General features: G+C 39.6%; 1 protein-coding gene across 1 annotated transcript in view; it reads left to right on the forward strand.

The window, feature by feature from the left end:
• Positions 1-18,606, forward strand: part of LOC131683382 (protein ELYS) — a 48,667-nt gene extending 30,061 nt beyond the window's left edge. The window contains exons 7-10 of the mRNA XM_058965304.1: positions 12,354-12,465; positions 12,529-14,522; positions 16,289-18,405; positions 18,465-18,606. Coding sequence (XP_058821287.1) covers positions 12,354-12,465; positions 12,529-14,522; positions 16,289-18,405; positions 18,465-18,514 — 4,273 coding nt within the window. The 3' untranslated portion in view covers positions 18,515-18,606. The remainder of the gene's footprint in view (positions 1-12,353; positions 12,466-12,528; positions 14,523-16,288; positions 18,406-18,464) is intronic.
• Positions 18,607-23,425: the final 4,819 nt, after the last annotated feature.

Here is a 23,425-nt window from a genome sequence, read left to right on the forward strand (position 1 = left end):
CAGATAGAATTAAATTCAACTTATTGAAGAATCTGCCAGACTCTGCCAAAAGACGCTTGTTGAATTTATTTAATAGGTTTCTTGAGGGTAACATTGTCCCACATGACTGGAGACAGGTGAGGGTCATCGCCATCCAAAAACCAGGAAAACCAGCCTCCGACCACAATTCGTATCGTCCGATCGCAATGCTGTCCTGTATCCGGAAGTTGTTCGAGAAAATGATCCTGTTTCGGCTCGACAATTGGGTCGAAACAAATGGCTTACTGTCAGATACACAATTAGGCTTCCGCAAAGGCAAAGGGACGAACGATTGCCTTGCGTTGCTCTCAACAGAAATTCAAATGGCATATGCTAACAAAGAGCAGATGGCATCAGTATTCTTGGATATTAAGGGGGCTTTCGATTCAGTTTCGATCAACATTCTTTATGAGAAGTTGCACCAGCATGGTCTTTCGCCAATTTTAAATAACTTTTTGCTAAACCTGTTGTCTGAAAAACAAATGCATTTCTCGCATGGCGATTTATCGACATCACGATTTAGCTACATGGGCCTTCCCCAGGGCTCATGTCTAAGCCCTCTCCTCTACAATTTTTACGTGAATGACATTGACGAATGTCTTGTCAATTCCTGCACGCTAAGGCAGCTTGCAGATGACGGTGTGGTCTCTATTACAGGTCCTAAAGCCGTCGACTTGCAAGGACCACTGCAAGATACCTTGGACAATTTGTCTGCATGGGCTCTCCAACTGGGTATCGAGTTCTCCACGGAGAAAACTGAGCTAGTCGTATTTTCTAGAAAGCGTGAACCAGCGCAACTACAGCTTCAATTAATGGATCAAACTATTGCTCAGGCTTCAACATTCAAATATCTCGGGGTATGGTTCGACTCTAAAGGTACCTGGGGATGTCACATTAGGTATCTGAAACAGAAGTGCCAACAAAGGATCAACTTTTTCCGTACAATAACTGGAACATGGTGGAGTGCCCATCCAGGAGACCTAATCAGGTTGTACCAAACAACGATATTATCAGTGTTGGAGTACGGATGTTTCTGCTTTCGCTCCGCTGCGAACATACACTTCATCAAACTGGAGCGAATCCAGTATCGTTGCTTGCGTATTGCCTTGGGTTGCATGCACTCGACCCATACGATGAGTCTCGAAGTGCTGGCGGGCGTTCTTCCGCTGAAAAATCGATTCTGGGACCTCTCATATCGATTGCTCATTCGATGCGATATTCTGAACCCATTGGTGATTGCAAATTGCGAAAGGCTTGTCGAGCTTAATTCTCAGACCCGATTCATGTCCTTGTACTTCGATTACATGGCACAGAACATCAATTCATCTACATATAACGTCAACCGTGCTCATCTCTTAGATACTTCTGATCCAACTGTATTTTTCGATACATCCATGAAGGAAGAGATTTGTGGAATTCCGGATCATATTCGCCCACAAGTGGTCCCAAATATTTTCTATAACAAATACCATCAAGTCGACTGCGCCAAAATGTTCTACACTGACGGATCAATTCTCGACGGGTCCACAGGCTTCGGTATCTTCAACGAAAATCTTGCTGCCTCATTCAAACTCAATGATCCTGCTTCAATTTACGTCGCAGAATTAGCTGCCATTCAGTATACTCTCGGGATCATTGACACCCTGCCCTCAGACCATTACTTCATCGTTTCGGATAGTCTCAGCTCCATTGAGGCCATCCGTGCGGCGAAGCCTGGAAAGCACTCACCGTATTTCCTGGGGAAAATACGGGAATATCTGAGTGCTTTATCTGAAAAATCTTACCAGATTACCTTGGTTTGGGTCCCGTCACATTGTTCTATTGCGGGCAATGAGAAGGCGGACTCTTTAGCCAAGGTGGGCGCATTAGAAGGCGACACTTACGAAAGACCAATTTGCTTCAACGAATTTTTCAGTATCTCTCGTCAGAGGACGCTCGATAGTTGGCAAACCTCATGGAGCAATGGGCATCTGGGACGGTGGCTACATTCCATTATCCCGAAGGTATCAACGAATGCTTGGTTTAAGGGGTTGGATGTGAACCGGGACTTTATTCGTACGATGTCAAGGATCATGTCCAACCATTACTCGTTTGACGCGCATCTCCGTCGTATAGGGCTTGCTGAAAATAATCATTGTGTTTGTGAGAACGGCTATCACGACATCGAGCATGTTGTTTGGCTGTGCGCAGAGTACTGTGTTGCCAGGTCCCAACTAATAGATTCCCTTCGGGCCCGAGGTAGATCACCCTATGTGCCAGTCCGGGACGTCCTGGCAAGCCGTGACCACCCCTATATTTTTCTTATCTATATCTTTTTGAAAACCATTGATGTCCAAGTTTAATACATTTTACCCTCTCTCATTCACAGTAGAATCTCACCAACCTATCCCTGTATCTACAATATGGCATTGCTTCACGAGTCTTCGGTGCACACTCTTCTTGATAACCGTCTATCCAGAACATCATGACATACCGCACATGCAGATGATATAGAGTGCCAATAATTATCCGAAATATCGACCCTCCCCTCGCCCCTGCGATTACAGGCTGGAAACTACAACACTACAACAAAGTGTGCATATCCGCCACAATGATCAATCAGCAAACGAAGATGTCAATTACACAATATGTATCCCACTTCCTACCTTTGTCCTTTACTTACATAAGAGGGGAGCAAGCCGCCCCTAAATACGGCTTTCCCTTCCCCCACTAACATGTGACATGTAATATAAAAAAAAAAAATGAATTATCGGCCTCGTTAAGCTACAGCATTTGGGCCTAAATAAACGTATTTTAAGATAAGATACCATTTCCAGAAACATTTTTTTATTCAATATTTTAAAAATATTTTTCTTTCTCAACCTTGTGTAACGGCTAAGTTGGAGTAACTTAATTCAGGGCACTATTTATCTATATGCTTGTACGAGCGATATACATATCTATGTGTTGGTAGCAGTTCCTTAAAAGCACTGTTTGGCTGTTTCTCCCAATGAATTTATACAACTTAGGTTTGTTCTTGAAAGATTCATCTTGAAAAAGCATCAATTCGTCGAAATTTTTATTTTTATCCCAAGATTGACATCACTACAAATCAATTCGTTTACTAAAATTAGTGCATGAAACTTTAAAGAATAAACCGAAGTAACAAATACTTAGCTACATATCGCCCGTTTAAATATATAGATAAATAGACTCATAATCCTATATGTCACTGTGTTAGGTCCGTTAGTTTGTGGATATACCTTATTAAGAACCTATACCTGACGCAAATGATCATTTAATGACATTCCGAGGTGAAAAAAATACATTTTAGCTATGCATCCTCTTCCATTGAGTGCGGCATCTTACCCGCAATTTCGATGCGGCATCTCTCCCAATTGTAGGGGAGAGATGCCGCACGACGACATTTTCCTCTAATATTATGGATGATCGTGCTAATGATCAGAATGCCTTCTAAAAGGTCCCAGCTATTCAACCGACACATGATTTACCAAAAAAAAATCGAACAGTTTAAAAAAACGAAATTTTAATGTGGTGCTGAAAAATTTTCGGCACTCCGTGGTGCAATTGAACGCACAAAATCATTAATAAAATTTTCGTGAGTAATTAAAAAGGATTAGTTTACATCTCTAGAGTTATAATTCTTCAAAAGACAAACTCACAATATCATATTACCGTATAAAAGTGATCCCATATACGAGATATAGATAGTGCCGCATCTCTCCTTACGCTGCATCTCTCCCGAAATTACCCTATGCGCTAGCTCCTCACAGTATAACCGGAGTAGCGACATTGATGTTTCGAGAATTATTTCCGCACGTTCAAGATGAAGTGGTCTTTGATGAAGAAATGCGAAAAAGGGACGCAATATCAAAACACCAAGCAAATGAAAACAGAGATAGACGAGCTGGAGCAAAGGAATCAAACATTAAAGTCGGAGATGAAGTTCTGATGAAAGACATGCAACCGCGAAATAAATTATCTTCCCGTTCATAGCAACACCTGCAACAGTTATTGATAGACAGGACAGTACGTTGACTGTCGAAACACCGAGTGGATTGCAATATAAGCGGAACACGGCACATCTAAAAAACTTCCATAAACCGGAAGTATTAGCAGAGGACATCGCATCATTAGAGTTTACTATTGAAACGTCTGAACCCGGGGATCGTAATTGTGGTCCATCGACAAGTCTGCGTCCACGCAGAGAATTAATGTAACCAAAGCAGTATGATAATTATTTATTAGATTGTGCATTTATAGCTTCTATTAGAAAAAGAGAGATATGTTGTGATGACTTGGCGGCACTGAATCGACTATGTAAAACATTCTGTTCTTACTGCAGATCATTAATAAAGATACTTTGATAGATTCCAGTCGTGTGTGGTTTTAGTCAAGCTTCACTATCTGCGTCCGTGGCGTTGGAAGTAATAGGCTTACGAGTTATACTAAAATTGCTGTGCTTCGATTACACAGATACTGATAGGCGTTGATGTCATGGTGTTCGATGTTCATATGGGAAGACTGTTCAGGACCACCGATACTGCAAAACCGTAACTGGCATGGTGTGGCATTTTAAACTCCAAAACCTATCGCAGGTTAGAGAACTAGAAGTTAGGCTCAGCATCAGGCACAAGTGATTCAAGAGTTACCACCCCATCATTTCGAGTGACATCCAAAGGTAAAACTATGTAATGCTGGACAAGTTTCATCTTTCAGTTCACATGTACGTATCGCAAATTTGGAGCTGCACTAAGTGCCAACAGCTGGGACACACGAGCATCTTCTGCTACAGTAAAGTGCTCGAACTGCGGTGATGCATGTATAAAAAATGCTGAAATATCTTCATTGCACAAGAGCCCACCACAAAAGAGCGAGCTGAACACACTTGTGCGAAGATTCAGAAATTACAGTATCCGACTTCCATACCGTTGTAAAATACAACCATTTTTGTTGCGACTTTGGATGCCAAACTTAAGTAAATCTGAAACATTTTTGGTCTCTTTCAATAGAATTGTAGAATAAATTTTCAAAATGCTTGATGTCCTAAACAAGGATAGGAAGAATCACATCGTTTTACGCTCACTCAAGGCTCACGCGCACTCACGCACCTCTGATGCTTTATTCTGTCTTTCTTGTTTATGAGTGTCATCTGTTGACCTCCCGATCGGTTAAAGCCAAGCGAATGTGGTAACTCTCATGTTCGTATTTTTTTCTCTTACGCTCACCTTAGATCGCTTCGACTTACATTCTTCCCGATATATGTTCGGAATGGTATCCGAACAATGATGAGCGAATCCGTTCGGCAATGCGATTCTTCTTAAAATTTGGATCGCGATCTTGGTTCGCCTGAACCAAAAATTGATTCAATTCCCACCGCATGCTAGCTTGAGCGGTGTTTGCAATTGTTTGCATTGATGGAGTAGCGCAGTGCCAGTCGCCTCCAGGTTTCGTTTATTATTTGCATGTTTGTAGTTTGGAAGGCGAGCAGATTTTCCCTTTGAATATCGTTAGCGGCCATTACGCGTTCAATATTTTTGTCAATACTAGAGAGTATTGACAAAAGTATTACAAAAGTATTGTACGTGTTATGGGAAAAAGTTGTATTGACGATGTGCATTTCAAATGAGATTGACGTATTGAAGCAATATCGTCAATACTGTGTATAGACAAAATCTGGATCTATTTCGGAATGATGAGAGGTCAAGAATGGATAATTGACCATTGTATGAAATGCCTTAACCTCACAAATTTGACAAGTACTGGTCCTTTTGTTTACAGTTTGGACTTAACAAATTTGAATTCAATTAAAATAAGCTTAGTGCTAATAACCAATTCCCAAGAAATTTTACCGTAAAACTACTTACCGATTCAGAGAACACTAGAAGTAATTGATAATATAATCAACAGGACCACCACCTGCCACATTTAATGCATGACGTCACTGTGCAGTGACCAATAACATGGAGATCTGAGTGCGACGATTAATCCATCTGCTCTAAATATTCTTTTCCCGATGTTTTGATTGTTTATTCTTTTTGTGGTGCTTTTCGTTTTGTCCTGCTGTCAATCATTATACATACTAGTGAAGAATATTTGATTCAGCATTTTGTTTGTGTTTCATATTAGCGGTCCTTACATGTTCAGTGGTTTTGTCAATACTGACAGGAATATTGAACGTGTAATGGAAAGGAGGAAGTATTAACGATATGTATTTTTTATGTTTCTTGGAGTCTGCTCAATGATAATAATATCAATAGAATAATTAGGATTTAACTAGTCAAATCACCACCTAACGATGAAGTGTGGTCGTTATCTCTAAGAGAAACATGTAGACCGAAAATAAGAGATAATTCATAATACTCATAAAGCTCTTAGTTTCGGTACAGTCACTCCCAATCACGCTGAGCATGTGACATTCCATTGGTATCTGGTATGCACTTTCACACCGATAAATGACATATTTCTATGTGGTACTGTTAACAATCGTTTCTTGCAATCATATTTACGTTGCGAATACGTATGCCGCATTGCCGTTTCAACTAATAAGGTTGAGGAATTATTTGAACTGATAATAGTACTTTCATTTTCCTTCAAATAATTCTTTCCAAGCTCAGTAACTAAGCAATCGATACACCTTTCTATCGGTAGTCACTAAGAGTAACGAAAATAAGGAGCAAGCTGTATGCTTCATCTGAACCCGCTAACTCGCTCTATGATTGTTCAAACGTAAATAATAATTTTGTCTGAACATTCTCGTCGTTTCAATATTTCTCTATCGTTAATTCGGGTAGTCACTAAGTCTCCTTGTGGCTCAGCACCCAGAGACTTCGAACATCTTAAATCACGGGCGCTTGTCAAATTATCTTTTATGAAACCCCTATACTTACCAACAAATATCTTTTTCCCGTGATACTTATGGAGTGCGCAGCAGTATCGACGGTCTCTAGCAAAAGCAAGTATCGGATTAACATTCCTTTCCTTTCCTTCCACGTTACGTTCGGGCCTGGCCGGCGCCGGTATTGATCAATAAGCACATTGGAAGATATAACGCTACTCCCAGGTAGAATTATCTACTGAACCCCTGTGCAACTTCAGCTAGTCCAGATCGATAACAGAGTAGCAGCCAGGGTCGCACAAGTTCAAGTTCAATTCCCACCACATGCGAGCTGGAGTATGTCACAGAAATGAGAACAAATATTGACCGTAAAGTGATTCAGACTTTAAACTCGTTTTTGTCGAAATCAATATATTGTCGCTTCGTCCGGTCTGACTTAACACCGACCATATGTTCAAGCGCAATTGGTTTTATTTTTAACTTTAAACATTTTAATAACATTCAATTACCTAGAGATTATTGGGTAGGGAAAGTTATGAAAATGTAGAGTCATAGTACTCAAGTGAGAGCAAGGATGTGAATGTGAAGTAAACAGATCAGAAAATTAGAAGATGCAGGGTCACTAGAAGAGGCTTAATACCTTACGGGTTTAACTTTTGTCTTCTGTTGATGGGGGTCGAGTTTAGACAGCATAACTACGAATCACTCAAGTCCGCCAACATGCCTCCATTGATGATTGAAGTCATTTTTAAATCTAAGATCGTGACTTCCTTTTACACTAGGAACTAGCACTTTGCAATATTCGGTAATTTTCCCGAGCATTCAACAACTGACCGTTGCGTAACAAGTTTGGTAAATGGGCATATTTCCTGATTTTACATCATAAAGCCACTATCGTAGAGTCAATCATATAATCAAGACAAAGCGTGAATAAAATTTGGATCCGTAGTGCCCACCATTTCAATAATAAGAATGAGCCGAAATAGCAGAAAAATGTGTGTTGGTGATTGTTAATACACCGATGCAATCCAGATACGTATCCGGAGATATTCTCCTGACAATGACAACATATTGTCACGTTTGGAAGAAAGGAAAAATGATAAGCCCAATAAAAGGCTTTACTTTAATTTAAAGGAAAATTTCGATGAGGCGCTCATCTTGCTCCTTCAGGTTATGGTATCCACTTGATATCCGGTCAAATGTTTTTCACTATCTCTAGCACTGAATTGTAGACACAACTGGTTACAACCGAGTTCATTTTCGTGAATTAACGCGTTGACCCGAAGCTTGGTAATTGAGAGTTAATTTCACAATCAATACGGTATTTGTATTAGCATATTCGAGAATGGTAAAATTGGAATGTAGGGGAAAGAGGGTAGCAGTGGAACTATGAAAACGTATTGTTTTCATAGTTCCACTGTTACCCTCTTTCCCCTATATATAAAAATTGGTTTCGGTAATTTCTTAACTATTAAATGTCCAACTTTTTCCTAGAGTACCTGTTTTATTCAAGGTAGGTAGCGTCAAACAGGGATACTTGCAACACTTTTCAACTTCAAAGCGGTATAACTAAAAATGCTGAAACTTTAGAAGAATATTCAACATGTACAAGCGCTAATGGGAGCATAAAAAATACTAAATGGTACTTATCAAATGAAAGTATCATTCTGTTTTCAGGATGGCCAAAAATTATGCTTGAACTTCATTGAAGTCAAGTGCAGTATATTTTAGTCTACCTCTGCACCTTTAATTTAATTTAATAGTATTTAGTTTATTTTATTCTATTTAAAATTCTCCACATTTTTAAAAAGTTTAAAAATTTACATGGGTCAACCAAAATTCTTGTTCTAGGTGTAAATTGCGAAGCTTTTGCCAAAATTGACTTAATTTGGAAATGATTAAGAGGTGTCTCCAATCAAAAATCATGTTTTTGCTATGTAGAGATTTGGTATGTCGTAAATGCCACAGTCATTGCAATGCAGATAGCTGAACTTCTAGAGGATCCCTCTGACACCATACGAGAACATTATTGAATATTAAATTTTTTATATAAGTTCAAAGATGTATTTTGGTTTGAGACTCCAAGTTTCCCTTATAGCTTTTATGTGCTGCCTGAAGGTTTTTCACATTTTTTAGCTCTGAACTTAATGTGAACAGACCTTCAGTTTAACTTAATGTGAACAGTTCAGTTTAAATTCTAATATAATTCACACAGGACTCAGAGCCATAGAATTAATGGATTAATGGATTAATATTCACATCTTCTTGAAATTAACCATGTAACAATTTTCCAATTTTGAATCTTGGGTAACTTTATACCGTGAGATTTAACCAAGTTTCTGTGATACTATTATACAATATGGAGTCTATTTTTAATATTAGATTCAAATTCAACCGATCTTGTCCGAATCATAAATTCCAATCGATTTGAAAATATTGTGATTTTTACCAATTTGAGGCTCATCGAAATTTTGTTGGCCATTTATTATGTTTGGAATTATATATGGCCACGAAAGCTGCACACGTTTTCCATCCCCTGTTCTTAGATGATCTCTAGAAACAAATTGGTTCACACAGATCCCTTTTATGCTTAATTTTTTTTTGGGTTATTGGTATCATGAAACACTAAAAACCTATGATTACCAAGATTGATGCTTCTATCACAGTGCTTTAGGTTGCCCAATTGTCCAATAGTCCAAATGCATGGGAAAGATAGACGAAGATAGTCTAAATTTATGGGCTTCATCAGTTTTCAATAATAATGCAAGATAACGAAGATATGGACTCTATTCTCACAGTCACGTCACTTGGTGACTAGAAGGAAATTTTCTTCTAGTCACTAGGTGACGTGACTGTGAGAATAGGGCCCATCTACAAATTTCATTTTCATTGCTAACTGAAAATGTCCCTAGCGGCACTACTTCAGCGGAATCCTTTCAGACTAATAGCAATAACTGACGCTCTACAGATAATACTTGTAACTGTAAGCGCTCAAAAGAATGGTTAGTCCCAGTTATTAAAATTACCTATTTTTTGTGAACAAATCTTTCCCATAAAAGTTATATTTGTTTAAAAACGTTGTTTATAAATAATATGGGGAGGAAGGGGTAACGATAATATAACACAATATTTCGCCAGAACGGAGATCCTTGTCACTAAATTTCTTGCAATCCACATTCCAATTATGAGTTCTATTCTATTCTATTCTATTCTAACCCTTACACAGCCAGTATTGAAAAGCATCCTGGAAAACACTACAGTGATTCTGTAGTGTTTTAATATATTAATATTTGAAGCATATTTTGATATGTCGCAAATATTAAAACGGCCAGGCCTACTGTGTAGAGTTGGGTTTGAAGATGTTTCAAAATTAGACGGCAATTAAATGATTCATTTAATGAATAATTTAATTACGAGTTGTTTTGAATCTTAAAGGAGGAAGAAACGAAGACAACCGTACTGACCGTTTCAGTTTGAAGGGAATATGATAAATCGTTGGGAGTGACTTGGCTAAGAAGGTTAATGTCACTTCTTTGGTCCTTTGGGAATGGAATGAAACCGATAGATAAATGATAAATACATGATTTATGTGACAAGTCTTTACACCAGAGATTCAGCGATTCACAAGGTTTGCTATTCCGTAAACATCGATTTTCGATGACGTCGTTGAAATAGTTGAAATAAATAAACGGGTTTCCCGAAAGTTGATAGTTGACACTATTCAAGCTCTTACGGTTGCTTTGTTCTACTCCGAACTGGACTTTCTGCAAACTGTGGACACCCGTAACTTACAGGGCATTATCCTCTTTGAAATATTTGCGCTTCACTCCTGTATACTTATATATTAAATAAATAAAAAGTTAATTCCGCAAGTAGTTAAAATTTTTTGAAAATTTTGTGGGACGGTTGATTACGTAGCAATAGTACATCAAAAATAGCAAAAAATAATCTAATAAAATATCAGTAGATACATATCCTTCCCTTTCTATCTATTTATTAACGCCTAATTCCATGCACACAAAAAGGTATAAACTTCATACGCTGGACTCGTATGCCCTGGCACGAATGTCGTTTTTGCTTGATCCCGAAACTGAGTCAGCTTCCAACCGGAACTGTTATCACTTAATTTACTTTGACATCAATTTGAGTTTTAACATGGCCCAGCTTTGTCTCAATCCAAAACCACCTAAAGGTCGATAAATAAATGATTGAAGCAAAAAGATATTATCATTACAGTTTAAAACAGGAAAATTCATTAGCGACAATAGATATTTTGTCGGTACTATGCAAATGCATATCACCGAAAGTAGTGAGTTATATTCGCACAATAATCTATCTTCTATCTATCTATCTATATAAAAGTCAAAGTTTGTATGTATATGATTTATAGACTCCCAAACGGCTTAACCGATTTCCGTAAAAATTTGCACACAGTAGGTATTTGGTATGGGGCGTGTTTGTGTGCTATTAGTTGGAGATTATCTGCCCGTTAGATGGCGCTTTGGAACAAATTGTGTTTTCTTCCTATTTCGCAGAGTGTCGCAGCAACGCGCGATGGGTATTAGCTAGTATATATATAAAAGTCAAAGTTTGTATGTATATGATTTATAGACTCCCAAACGGCTTAACCGGTTTCCGTAAAAATTTATGCACATTAGGTATTTGTTATGGGGCGTGTTTGTGTGATATTGGTTGGGGATTATCTGTCCGCCAGATGGCGCTTCGGAACAAATTATGTTTTCCTCCTATTTCGTTGTATATCGCAGCAACGCGCGATGGGTATTAGTTAGTACGCTATAAAGCGCACAATTTTTGATATTATTGATTGGCATATCACAGTGGCAACCCTGAGCGCATGATAAAATTAACATGCAGAAAGGAAATGGCTGCGAGTTGAACCTACACAGCATAAGTTCTCACTCGATGCGTTGTACAGACAGACACTGGCTCCTACCTCTGCTGCTTCCGATATTTTCAGGCCAGCAGCCAGTCATATTCTTCAATTGTTCGGTTTCTGGATTGCACACGAACATTTGAATCATTTTTCCGAACGAACATGTTCGCTGCCGAATATGTTCGATGGAACTCGTTAACTCACTGCATCGGCAATTCGGAGTGCGTTAAAAAATTTGGCGATTTGCGATTCTCTCTCTTTTCGTAATCGCATATGGTGTGATGATGAACGAGTTGTGTGGATCTAAACAAATTCGAGTACGCTCAGGGCGACGAGCGAGTTTTCCGCACCTTGCCTAAATCCACCCATGAGTTGAATCTCAGCCTTGCTCTCAATTATTAGCGAGTTAGCTAAGCAACTTGTCGCTCCTCCTGCATTTACTTATTAGTTTCGATAGCTATTACAGCGGTGGTCTTCACGTAGGAGACCTTTGGGCATATCCAAATGTCCACGTCTTTTGCAGCATCAAACTTATTTCCTATTACTAATCTGCTAAATGTACTTTATAGGTTATATTAACTGGTACTTTTGTTATTTTTGTAGGTACGGTGCAATTGTACAAAATTTAATAAAGTTTCCGGCGGTTTTCAAATTAAACTCTGCACTGATCAAGCGCACACAGGCTTTTTGGCTTTTAGACCATGGCAATATTAATGTAAGTAAATATGTGTATTTTGAACAAAACGTCTTTTACTAGTCACATGTTTTCATTTTCTAGGGTGCCATTGAGGAGTTGCTCTCTCCAATGTCACAAACAGAGCAATATCCCCACTGGCAACGCGAGTTTCTTATCACAGCTTTGCTTCGATATGATGCCCCTCATTTGGCGTTGCGAGCTCTTCGTACGCCGGGAATGCCAATATCGCCTTTCCTTGAATTGAAAACATTGTTGGAAAATAATTTGATCTCTGAAGCATTCAAACTGCAACGTTCCAAGCACGATACCAATCTGCTTCGTTGTTTTTATGAAGGTACGTTGAAGTCATCCAAATACGAGGTATTGTTGGATCTTGCCCTCTCGGAGGAGGAAACTCGTATACTACGGGAATACCTGATCAGAACCAGTCAACCGATGGCCGAAAATGTACATTTCATACATCTACTGCAGAAGCTGGACTTCGTCGAAGCAGTACATATGGTAGACAAACTTGAGAAAAAACGATCCAATGAATTCAGCTTGGAAGCACCGAAAGAAGCTCTAACCCTTTACCACGCGGCTTTAGAACCAACGACTCAACATTTAACCTATTTAGCGTATGTTGAACAAAAAGAATTAAAACCACCAAAAGCCGCAGTTATCGAACCGTTGAGTTCGCGGTTGATACGGGGGAGAGCAGATTTTCGCGGACGTATTTACCATAAATCGATTGTAGCTATTAAAGAAGCTGCTGAGCCTTTGGAACATTCTCAACCGTTTCTCGAAAAGCCTGGTTTGGGTATTTTTCAATTCCGTACCCAAACAAAGAGCAGCAATGTTTGTTATCCGATTAAACTCGATATAAAAGTCTCCAAAAGAAAGAACGATGATAATGAATTGTGCACTTCAGAGAAGATTATTAGTAACGTATTTTCACACTACGAAAATCCTGCGAAACGAAGAAAGATCAATCCAGAAATGCCTTACTCGACATCATTTGTTGTTCCTAAGCGTTTATTGACAGAATTTCGACCTATGAAGCCAAGTTTTAATTTTAGCAGTAAAAATGCTGAAAGTGCTTCCGAAAAATCTCTCAGTCGTTCCCCGTCGGCTCAACTCACTACTCCATTAGTGAGAAAAATGCAACTATACAATCCTCCCTCACCCGAAAGCGTCAGCTCATACACGCCCCATGGTATCCTGAAGTCTACGGCTTCTGTGCAAAGTTTTGTCAATCGGAAAAGTTTATCTCCAGTAGCTATCGTTGCGGCAACGCAGCATGTTAGTGAGTCAGATGAAAAAATATTACGATTCGATCTACCGGAATCACCTCTAGTCGCTAGGAATCAATCCGACTTTATAGAACCATTAAGGACCTTGAGGTCAGACATTCTGAATGATTCTCTTTTGTCGAATGATGTTTTCTTCTCACCTGAGGGGTCATTTGTGGCGATGGAAGACGATTCGTGTATGGACATCAAGGGCATTCTTTCGAGTGTACCGAAAAGTAGACCATCAATTCATAGTCGATCGTGTTCGACTACTCCCGTCGAGAATAACATTGCAATAATCATTGAAGATGTTGATGATGATTCGTCCAATAAAGAATTGCCGCAAGAAATAAATGAGGACATGATTGAAGCGGAAGTGGAGGAATCGATTTTGCACGAACAGGAGCAAGTAATACCCATACCTGATTTAGAAAATAGGACACGTAGTAACCGCCTGCCGCTAGGGCGATTGGTATTGGAAGCTAACGCGCGTAGAGCGCTGGAAGTAGCATGCTCACACACAATTGATGGAGATGTTTTGCCGGTTGAAACATCAGAACAATATTGTCAAACTGGCTCAGAAAGTGTAAACGAAAACGATGGAATAGCTGATACTAGAGAGGTGGATATATTGCCTTCTGTGAGAGATCATGAAGGTAATGATGCTGAAAGCCACAACAGTGCGGACAATGGTGATATCATTTCTTCGGAGTGCAAAGCACTTCAACCTGACGATCCTGTCATAATAGTTGACGAGGAAGGGGAAGACATCGAAATGGTGGAGTCGGATCAGGAATCTTCTGAGTGAGTAAAATCGCGTTTGTTTTCAATATTGATTAAAAAATGCTTGTTTCATAAGGTCCGATTCCATTTTCTTATGGTAGGTAATGATATGAAGTAGAGGACAGTAGTAACTGTATGGGGAAGCCCATTTGGCATACTGTAATCCGGCATAACACCGTGGGGCACAAAGGCGTTTGGCATAAAAGCACTTGGCATAACCATAGCTAGAGCCAAGTGGTCATTTGGCATAAAATCATTTTGCATAAAGTTTATTTGGCTTAATCAACCAAAAACAAAATTTAAGATAGATTCCATTTGGCATAATGCCCATTTGGGTTTGTGCCCATTTGGCATAATGTTTCTACACTGCTCTAGTATTTGGGGCGAAGTTAGTGTAATTCGGCTTTGCCGTATAATCGTGACCAGGCGAGGTGGCTGCCGACTCGCCGTTGGATGGGGCGACCCTAAGTACAAAACCTCTATAATCGCCACTGAAAAAAAGTTTATATGAAAATTTACTGTGTGACCGCACTCTTTCCACTCGTAACTTCGGAACTAAAACTACGATCGGTAAAAAAATTATAGTAGCCTACGGAAGGTAAAAAGCGATCAATTGAAACCAAGTTCGTACAAATCGGTTCAGTCATCTCTAAAAAATGTGTCAGATTAAATTTGATTTATTAGTTTCGATCTTCGGTAGACACAGTACAGATTATTTTAAAAAAGCTTTTATCTAATTTTTTTAAATGTTGTTCGTGTCGTCATGGGGGACCACACGTGCGCAGCGTATTAGTCTGTGCACGCTGACGAAGTCGACTGATAAGTCGACATAAAATGAAGTTTACTGTGAGCCCTATTTACAGACATTGTCATTAGGCTGTGAAGCAATAGGTTTGTTCCAGTACCAGGAGAAACTGGAAGTACTCCGGAGCAAACAGGGAGAAAATCGTTCCTGTACTATCTTCTTCTCTTTTTTCTTCTTGTGGTGGCAAACCGGAGTGAAAAGGAGCAAGAATTTTTTGCTCCGGAGCAACAGGGAGTAACTTCTATGTACTGGAACAAACCTAATGTTTCTAAACACGGCTCACAGTTTAATACAATTTTTTGTCGACTTCGTCAGCGTGCACAGCCTAATTCCAAATTGCTTCAGATCAGTCGGCATTCCACATAAACACACAGACATTTTCCGATCTCTTCAAACTAATTCGAATGGTATATGGCACTCGGCTCTCCGAGTCTTGGTTGGAAAGTCGATTTTTGGAGTGATTGCATAACCATTCTTTATTTGAGATAAGCGAACAGATTTGGGGAATTTCATGTGTAACCCTACTCTTCAATTCATAGATCCGCAACCAGAGCTCCGTTCCAAATAAAATTCGGTAGCTATCAATAAGGATACTGTACCTTTCATTTGAGATTCACCTTATAAAAATCGAGTCAGTCGTTAGGGAGAAGAGATTTGTATTTAATTCAGGGACTTGATCACCTCTTCAAATCGCTACCGTATCGGTCGTAGATGATCAAAGTGTTTAATATTTAAATGTTTAGGGTTTAATTGCACCTCAGTGAATCAGAGTCAGTCAGAGTGTTTAAACTTGAGACAGTCCTATTACAAACTGGGTAAATAACAATAAAGACAATCACAAGAAATGATTCCATTTGATTCAAAATCTGTATTAGGATATTGGTGGGATTCTCCAGGGACTATTATTAATTATTAGTCATCTACTTTTCCATATCCTACCACGGTGGTAATCGAATAGAAAACTACTTCTTTTTTGTTGCAGGGAATCCACAGCCGAAAGCGGCAGCAACAAATGTAATGAAGAAGAGATTGATGTTTCACAAGAACAAGTTGAAATTTATTCTGATTGTGAAGAGGTGGATGAGGATGAAGTTGAAATTAGTGATGCATCGATAACAGCCGATGTGAAAGATAGCGTCATAAACATTTTAAGTAGCTCCGATAGCGAGGACATAGAAAATGACGGAAAAGGCGTTGAAGATGAAAACATAGATGATGACCCAATTGAAGCACATCAGGTAGCTCCGAACGTCGGAGAAGAAACTGGTGAACGAATCATGGTCAGTGCAGGTCCTAGTGCGGAAGTAAATACTCATTATGCTGATTTTTATTCCGATACCGTTCCGGAGCTACTTTTGGAACAACAGGAACCTGAAAAAAAGACGAATATTGAAGAATCAACTGAAGCACATGTCTCGACTACAACTTCCTCAACTTCAAATATGGAAAGTGCTAAAGAAGCTCGTCAAGCTGAGGTCACTCACAGAGAAGCATCTCCCGGAAGCTCAAACGAAGCTTCTAATGAAGGTACTAAAGATCATCAAGCAGAGGATTTAACGATACAGCAAGAAGCGGCACTTCAAGCGGAAATTCGTGAAACTACACCCGAACCATCATCAAGTAGGGCCAGAAGAAATCTATCGATGGCTGGAAATGAGCGTTCTGAACAATCTTCGGTTAGTGGAGAAATAGTGTTAGTTTCACCAACAAGAGAGGAATCATTCAACTTAAACAAAGACGACAAATTCCTGGGAAAGCCAAAGAACGCACATGAAGTGGAAATTCCTGCCATGAATCTTTCTGTGAAACCAGATGAAGCCCACGAGGCTAACCGGAAGAATAGCAAAAGTGATGAAAGTGATGATGCAGCCGTTCTTAATTTATCCACCGGTCAAATAGCTGAATCTTTGCGAAATGATGATCAAAATTCTGAACTGGAGACAGTTGAAGATAACAATCCGTCAGATGAAAACAGACCGTATCAACCGCTGGATACTATGGAAGACACTAGTGCTGGTGCAGCGTCTACAGAAAACTCGGAAAATAAATCTGTGCATAGTCAAGAGGGAATTAAAGAAGCTGGCGCTAAATTACAAAACGATATACCCAACCCAGTTATTGCAGTTGTTGCAAAACTTTCTAATGATGACAATGATTTACAGCGAACACCCAGGAAAACAAGAAGAAGATCAGCGGATAGCGGTGAAGCTTCTACGTCCACACCAAGAAGTAATGTTCGAACCAGACGAATGTCTGCAATGGAAAAAATAGAAGAGTATCAAGCTACACCAACTAAACGGTCCACAAGGGCATCGTCAGTTGCACTGGACTCGCCTAGCACACCTTTAGGTAAGATCAAACGGTTTTCATCGATGACCAAATTAGCCACTCCAGAAAGTGTCACGGTCACACCTAGGCGATGTACAAGAGCCTTGTCGCTGGCAAAAGAATTGTTAACAAGTACACCTCGAACGTCAGAGATTGAAAGTGACACAAATGAAACAAAGAATGTAATATCAGAAGAGACAGATGACAGCATTGTTGATGATAACAAATCGGAAAAATCTGCCCTCAGTACGACGAGCAGTCGTCGCAGCACACGTCGACAATCTTCTGTACTAAAATCCTCGCAACAATCGATGATATCCGAGAAGCCGGTTAAAGCGGCATCACCAAAACCATTAACGTCTTCCAGCAAATTCGAGGAAGAATCGTTTGTCGCATATACGACAAATCGTCGTCTTACTCGTCACCAAACGGCCATAGTCGAGAAGTCGCTGGGTATGGGTCGCAAAATGTGCTCATTGTCCGAACATACCGGTCATGTGGTATCACAGGAGGAGCACGAAAGTGAATCGGATTCGGTTGCGTCCAATATAAGCAATACTTCAAAACGTTCTACACGATCCAAGGCCAGTCAACAGTCGCGTGCGAAATCGCAAAATAACCGGGGGAAACAAAAATCACGGAACGCCAGCGTTCGATCCACTAGGTCTTCGATATCGAAACGCGACGGTAGTGACACGGAAAGTATCGATACGGATCATAGTGCAAGTCCAGCTAAAAAACCAATGCTGGAAACCATATCTGAAGAGGGTGGTAAGGGTTTTCAAGATATTGTGTATCGTATACTGTTAACCAATGTTTATATTTTGTAGACGAATCTGTCACAACAGCTCGCCGTCGCGGAAGATCAAGAAAGAATTGAACGGACAATAATGTTTCGTTGGCACAATGCATTGACATTTTTCTTAATAAATGTTCTGTTGGTCGTTAACAAGTTTCATTTTGCTGCTAATAAATACAAATGTTCTTTTAGTTAATTTTCTTATTGAGATGATGTCCGCTCGCTAATATTTAGCTTAATCACATGGCATGGCGCATTGTATCATAATGATAAAGGAGGCATTTCTATCGTGAATTGTCCAAAAGTGATAGGGGAATTATGGTTAAAACCGCTTAACAATTTTTCTGGGTTGCCACAAAACCAATAAAATAGTAGTTTCTACGAAGAATTCTTCTTCAGAAAATTCTTAAAGCTTAATTTTGTCAGCGCTTCAAAAAATTTATTTCATTGAAAAAATTTGGTTGCAAAACTCGTGCAAACAAAGTGACTTCTTCTAGGCACTGTGGGTAAAACCCACACCTCATAGAGGTAAGATCGACACCCCCTTTAATTTATTTTCCTTATTTCCAAGTAATCCTTACACCTAGGGGCAGATCACTTTTGATGCATTTTTGAAAATCAGCGAAATTAAATGCATTTATTTCCATCAAAATAGAAATTCATAATGTATTTTGCGTTGCGTGCAATGTTGTTTGCGTTGCGTGTAAGACGTCAAAACCCTACAGAAAAACTAGCCCTACATTTAACAAAACGTCGAACAAGCTCGGATCAGCGTAGGACGTTTGTTAAACAAACTTTTCTGCGAGGGAGTGCAAAGCTGATGCAAAAATGGAAATTAAATGCATTTTTTCTAATTTGATGCAAATTTGTTATACATTCTTAGAGTGATCTGCCCCTAGCCTTACACACATCCCCGGTCAAACCATTCGGAATCCTGAATGGAGTCAGTATGGATCCCAAATCAAATGCAACAACCGATTCTGAAACCGATTGAGTTGGAATCGGTTGTTGCATTTGTTTTGGAATCCATAATGACTCCATTCAGAAATCCGAACCGGTTCCGGAATGAGTTTAACTGGGTCATTGCAACCTTCAGTATCATTTTATTTCGTAAGACCATCAGCACCGGTGTGTAAGCAAATGCGTGTGTATTTTGATTACGCCAAACGATAATATTTTACAGTCGTGATTCGCTGGTTGGATACTTCAACTGGACTGCTTTTTAGTTGGACCTCCGCTAGTTGTACCATTGTCCAACTAAAAAGCATCTGAACGCCAAAATCTCATGTTAAACTTACTTTGACAATCAATCTAACAATATTTAGAGATGTGAACAGATGTATTTACACTGCCAACATCTCCTTTGGAGTTTTTGACATTTGTCAGTAGGTCCAACTAGCGAATCAAATTCGTTAGTTGGCAAGGCTGTGGCCGAAACAGCGAATCACGACTGTATATTTTCATTAAAACAAATTTTTAATTTCAATAATTCTGTCTTAATTTCTGTTAACTTAAAAAATGTTATTGAATTCAATCAATTAATTTATTGTCTCACAACTAATAATTTTATTTATTGAGCTCAATCCGTAATTTTATTTAAAATAAAAATCTTCCCCGAGTCGAATCAAAATTCACGCAGAACACGTCTACAAAACATTTATCGCGAGATCCTATTCTTTACGTTTTCCTTTTTTGCCTCCTTTCTGCGAATAGCAACGTTGGCGTTGGTTGGAAGAAGTTACCAAATATAAGCACTCGCTATAAACCGAAACGATAAGTTTCCATTTCCCAACCTGTTTACCAACCGCCGGTGCGGTGTCGTGTTATGATGGCGGTTAGCAATTCGCTTTTACCCACGCACCGGTGCTGTTAGTCTAACTTGTCTGATTCCGCTTGTTGAACAAAATCCGCTGTGCTTCATTAATGTGGTTTTCGTTTGAGGCGAAACTGAGTCAGTTCCTAACCCCAACTGCTGTCAAAATGTATGAACTGACAGCGGTTGGGGTTAGAACCTGACTCAACTCAGGTTCAAGCGAAATCGCCATAAGTTTTTAGGAACGTAAAAAATTGATTTCTGTGTAGAGCAATGGAAAAGAACACACAGCAACCCTGACTCGGAGCGACGCCACAGTTGATAGATAAGTTGCCAACCCTATATCTTTTCGCCATTGCTTTTGTGCATAGACCTACACACTTAAAATCCATTACCTACCAGTAGGTAATTTTTATTTGCTGTACTTATTTCACTGCCGGAAAGCAAGCGAGGGGAAATGATTTTTTTACTCAAAATTAATGGGATGAAGTTTAGTCGGCTTTGGGGAATATCTCATTATTTTTGGGTAAATTTGGATTCCCTCTCTTTCGTTTTTCGTTGGAGGAAGTAGGATGCACAGATTTAAGATTACCTACTGCTAGGTAATACAAATTTTCTGTGTAGCAATTTCTCAAACACAATTCTAGAGCGTTTTTTCATTACATCATATCTAACAGAAACGTCAAACGGAGAAAATCGCGTGTAAACATTTCCTTGCAACTTTCAAATTTATTTAACAATTAAAGCACACAGAAGGCTATTAATTCTACTATCACCTCTGCATTTACTCATTGCAGGATCGTATAAGCATATTACATGTTTTTCGCGAAGATAATAGGGAGATAATTGATAACTATTATTTTATTACATTTTGCCGATCACTTTTGCTATTATGCTCTTTTACATATGTGGTCCTGGCAACTCCGTTTGTAGATGGCACATTTTGCTGTGACGTTTAGAGTGACGGGCTTGTAGTTGTGATATATTTCATGTGCTGTATTGCAACCGAGAGTGTAGATATGAGGTTTGGCATTGGGAAAACATACTAACTACAGTCGACTTGGAGAAACATCACAACGCAAAATATCACATCTACAAAATATTAGCAAAGCTTTGGTATACTGTATGTGGCATTTTGACCTAAGATTAAATTAATATATAAAGAGTTATCATTTTTCTCTATTATTTGTGGACGATAAAGAGTCAATGCTTAGCTTTTATTTGGCTGAAAAGCTCAGTTTGTTTACATTTGTTAGATATTACGTTTTGAATAAACGCTATGGAATTCATTCTTTGTTATACTCCCAAGACAAACGGTCGAATAAAACAATGGTAATTGTTTTAAAAAATGGTAATAAAACAATGGTAATTGTCTAAATTGATGACTAACTCCGGCGGAATAGTAAGCAAACCCCCTGATCCCTTCGTTTGCCCGGTTTACTCAAACATAGGGGCTATAGCTAGTTTAAAGCCGACTGAGCGGTAGCGAAGTCGGACAGTGCGCCAAAAAGCGATGTGGCGTAGCCACATTCGTCAACCATTTTGTTATTTTGTGTAAATGTGAGGTTATGTTTAATCATATTTGGTTTAAATCGCGAAAAATGTCGGACGATCCAAATGCGTGTAGCGCGTGCCAAGTTACTGCAGATAAACTATTTGTAATGGGCAAAGACGAGATAATGAAATTTTTGTACGAACATGGTACATTTGTCTCAAATAACAAAATGGTTGACGAATGTGGCTACGCCACATCGCTTTTTGGCGCACTGTCCGACTTCGCTACCGCTCAGTCGGCTTTAGACTAACTATAGCCCCTATGTTTGAGTAAACCGGGCAAACGAAGGGATCAGGGAGTTTGCTTACTATTCCGCCGGAGTTAGTCAATTTTGGAGGACAACGTAGTTCTTTGTTATGAGAAACGTCTCTAACCTTTGTCCAAACGAACGCTGTATTCTAGAGGTCCATAATTTTCTCCGAAGTGGGATAACGATCCTTAAACCCGACGAAAATGGCCATTGGAAAGTGTGTTGAAAAAGTTTCAAAATGTCCGACGACGAGTTCCACGGATTTGAGGAAGAAACAGATGATCCACGCGAAAAGGATCATGGCGGTTCGGCATCTGGCGGCGACGACGATGAACGCATATTAACGCTCGTCATGCGGCGGTTATTATCGGAACGAATAATGGAGGCGGGGATGGAAGGCGGACGTAGCGCTCGCGAGCGCAGTTTGCATCCCGACGAAGTGAGTAAGCTGATTTCCACTGTCTCCAGTGGAAAGGATGTTAAAAAATGGTGCACTGACGTGAATCATTTTAAAACGATGTATAATTGGACTGATCAAACTACACTGCTTTACGCTACCTGTCGATTGGACGGAGCCGCAAGAGAATGGTATAAGAGTGTCCAGACGAACATTACGACGTGGGCCCAGTTTCAACGGAAAATACAAGCGGCTTTCCCAGATGACGAAAATGAGGCGGAGATTCAGCTAACCATGTCGAATATAAGGAAATCAAAAACAGAAACTTACGAACACTACGTATTTAGAGCTGAAGCGATTGCGGCTCGTGGCCATATGAGCGATCGTGCTAAAGTAACATACATCACCAGAGGATTATCCCTAGATCCCATCTACGAACAAATATCAACAAATCGGTTTAACGGTAGCCTTGACTTGCTTAATCACATCCGTTGGTGCGAATCAAACAATAATATCAGACGCAAGCGCCTAACATTGAATGTGACAAGCGGAATCCACAAGCAAGCTAATTCGACAGCAGCGAACCATGGACAACTAAACCGGAAGTGTTTTCAATTGTAATACGATGGGGCATATTTCAACTGAGTGTACAATGCCTCAGCGACTACCCCGCTGCTCAAATTGCCAACGAGCGGGACACGACGAGAAGCAGTGTAACCAGCAAAAAGCGCAACCTCCAAATCAACAGTATTAACGGCAGCGTACCCATCAGTCTGCTCAGTATAGTACACACTTGACTGAATGCGAGGCAGAAACCGAGTTTGGAGTTGACGAGTATGGAAGATTTTTGGGAAATGTCGAAGATGGGTCTGATATGGAGCTGCTTCTTGATACAGGTAGTGAGGTGAGCCTTTTGAAGGAAAAAATATTCCTGCAGGTTGTACATTGTACCCGATTAGTGACAGTTTCATACTAGT

This window comes from Topomyia yanbarensis, chromosome 2 (genome assembly GCF_030247195.1).
Source record: "Topomyia yanbarensis strain Yona2022 chromosome 2, ASM3024719v1, whole genome shotgun sequence".
Taxonomy (NCBI): Eukaryota; Metazoa; Arthropoda; class Insecta; order Diptera; family Culicidae; genus Topomyia; species Topomyia yanbarensis.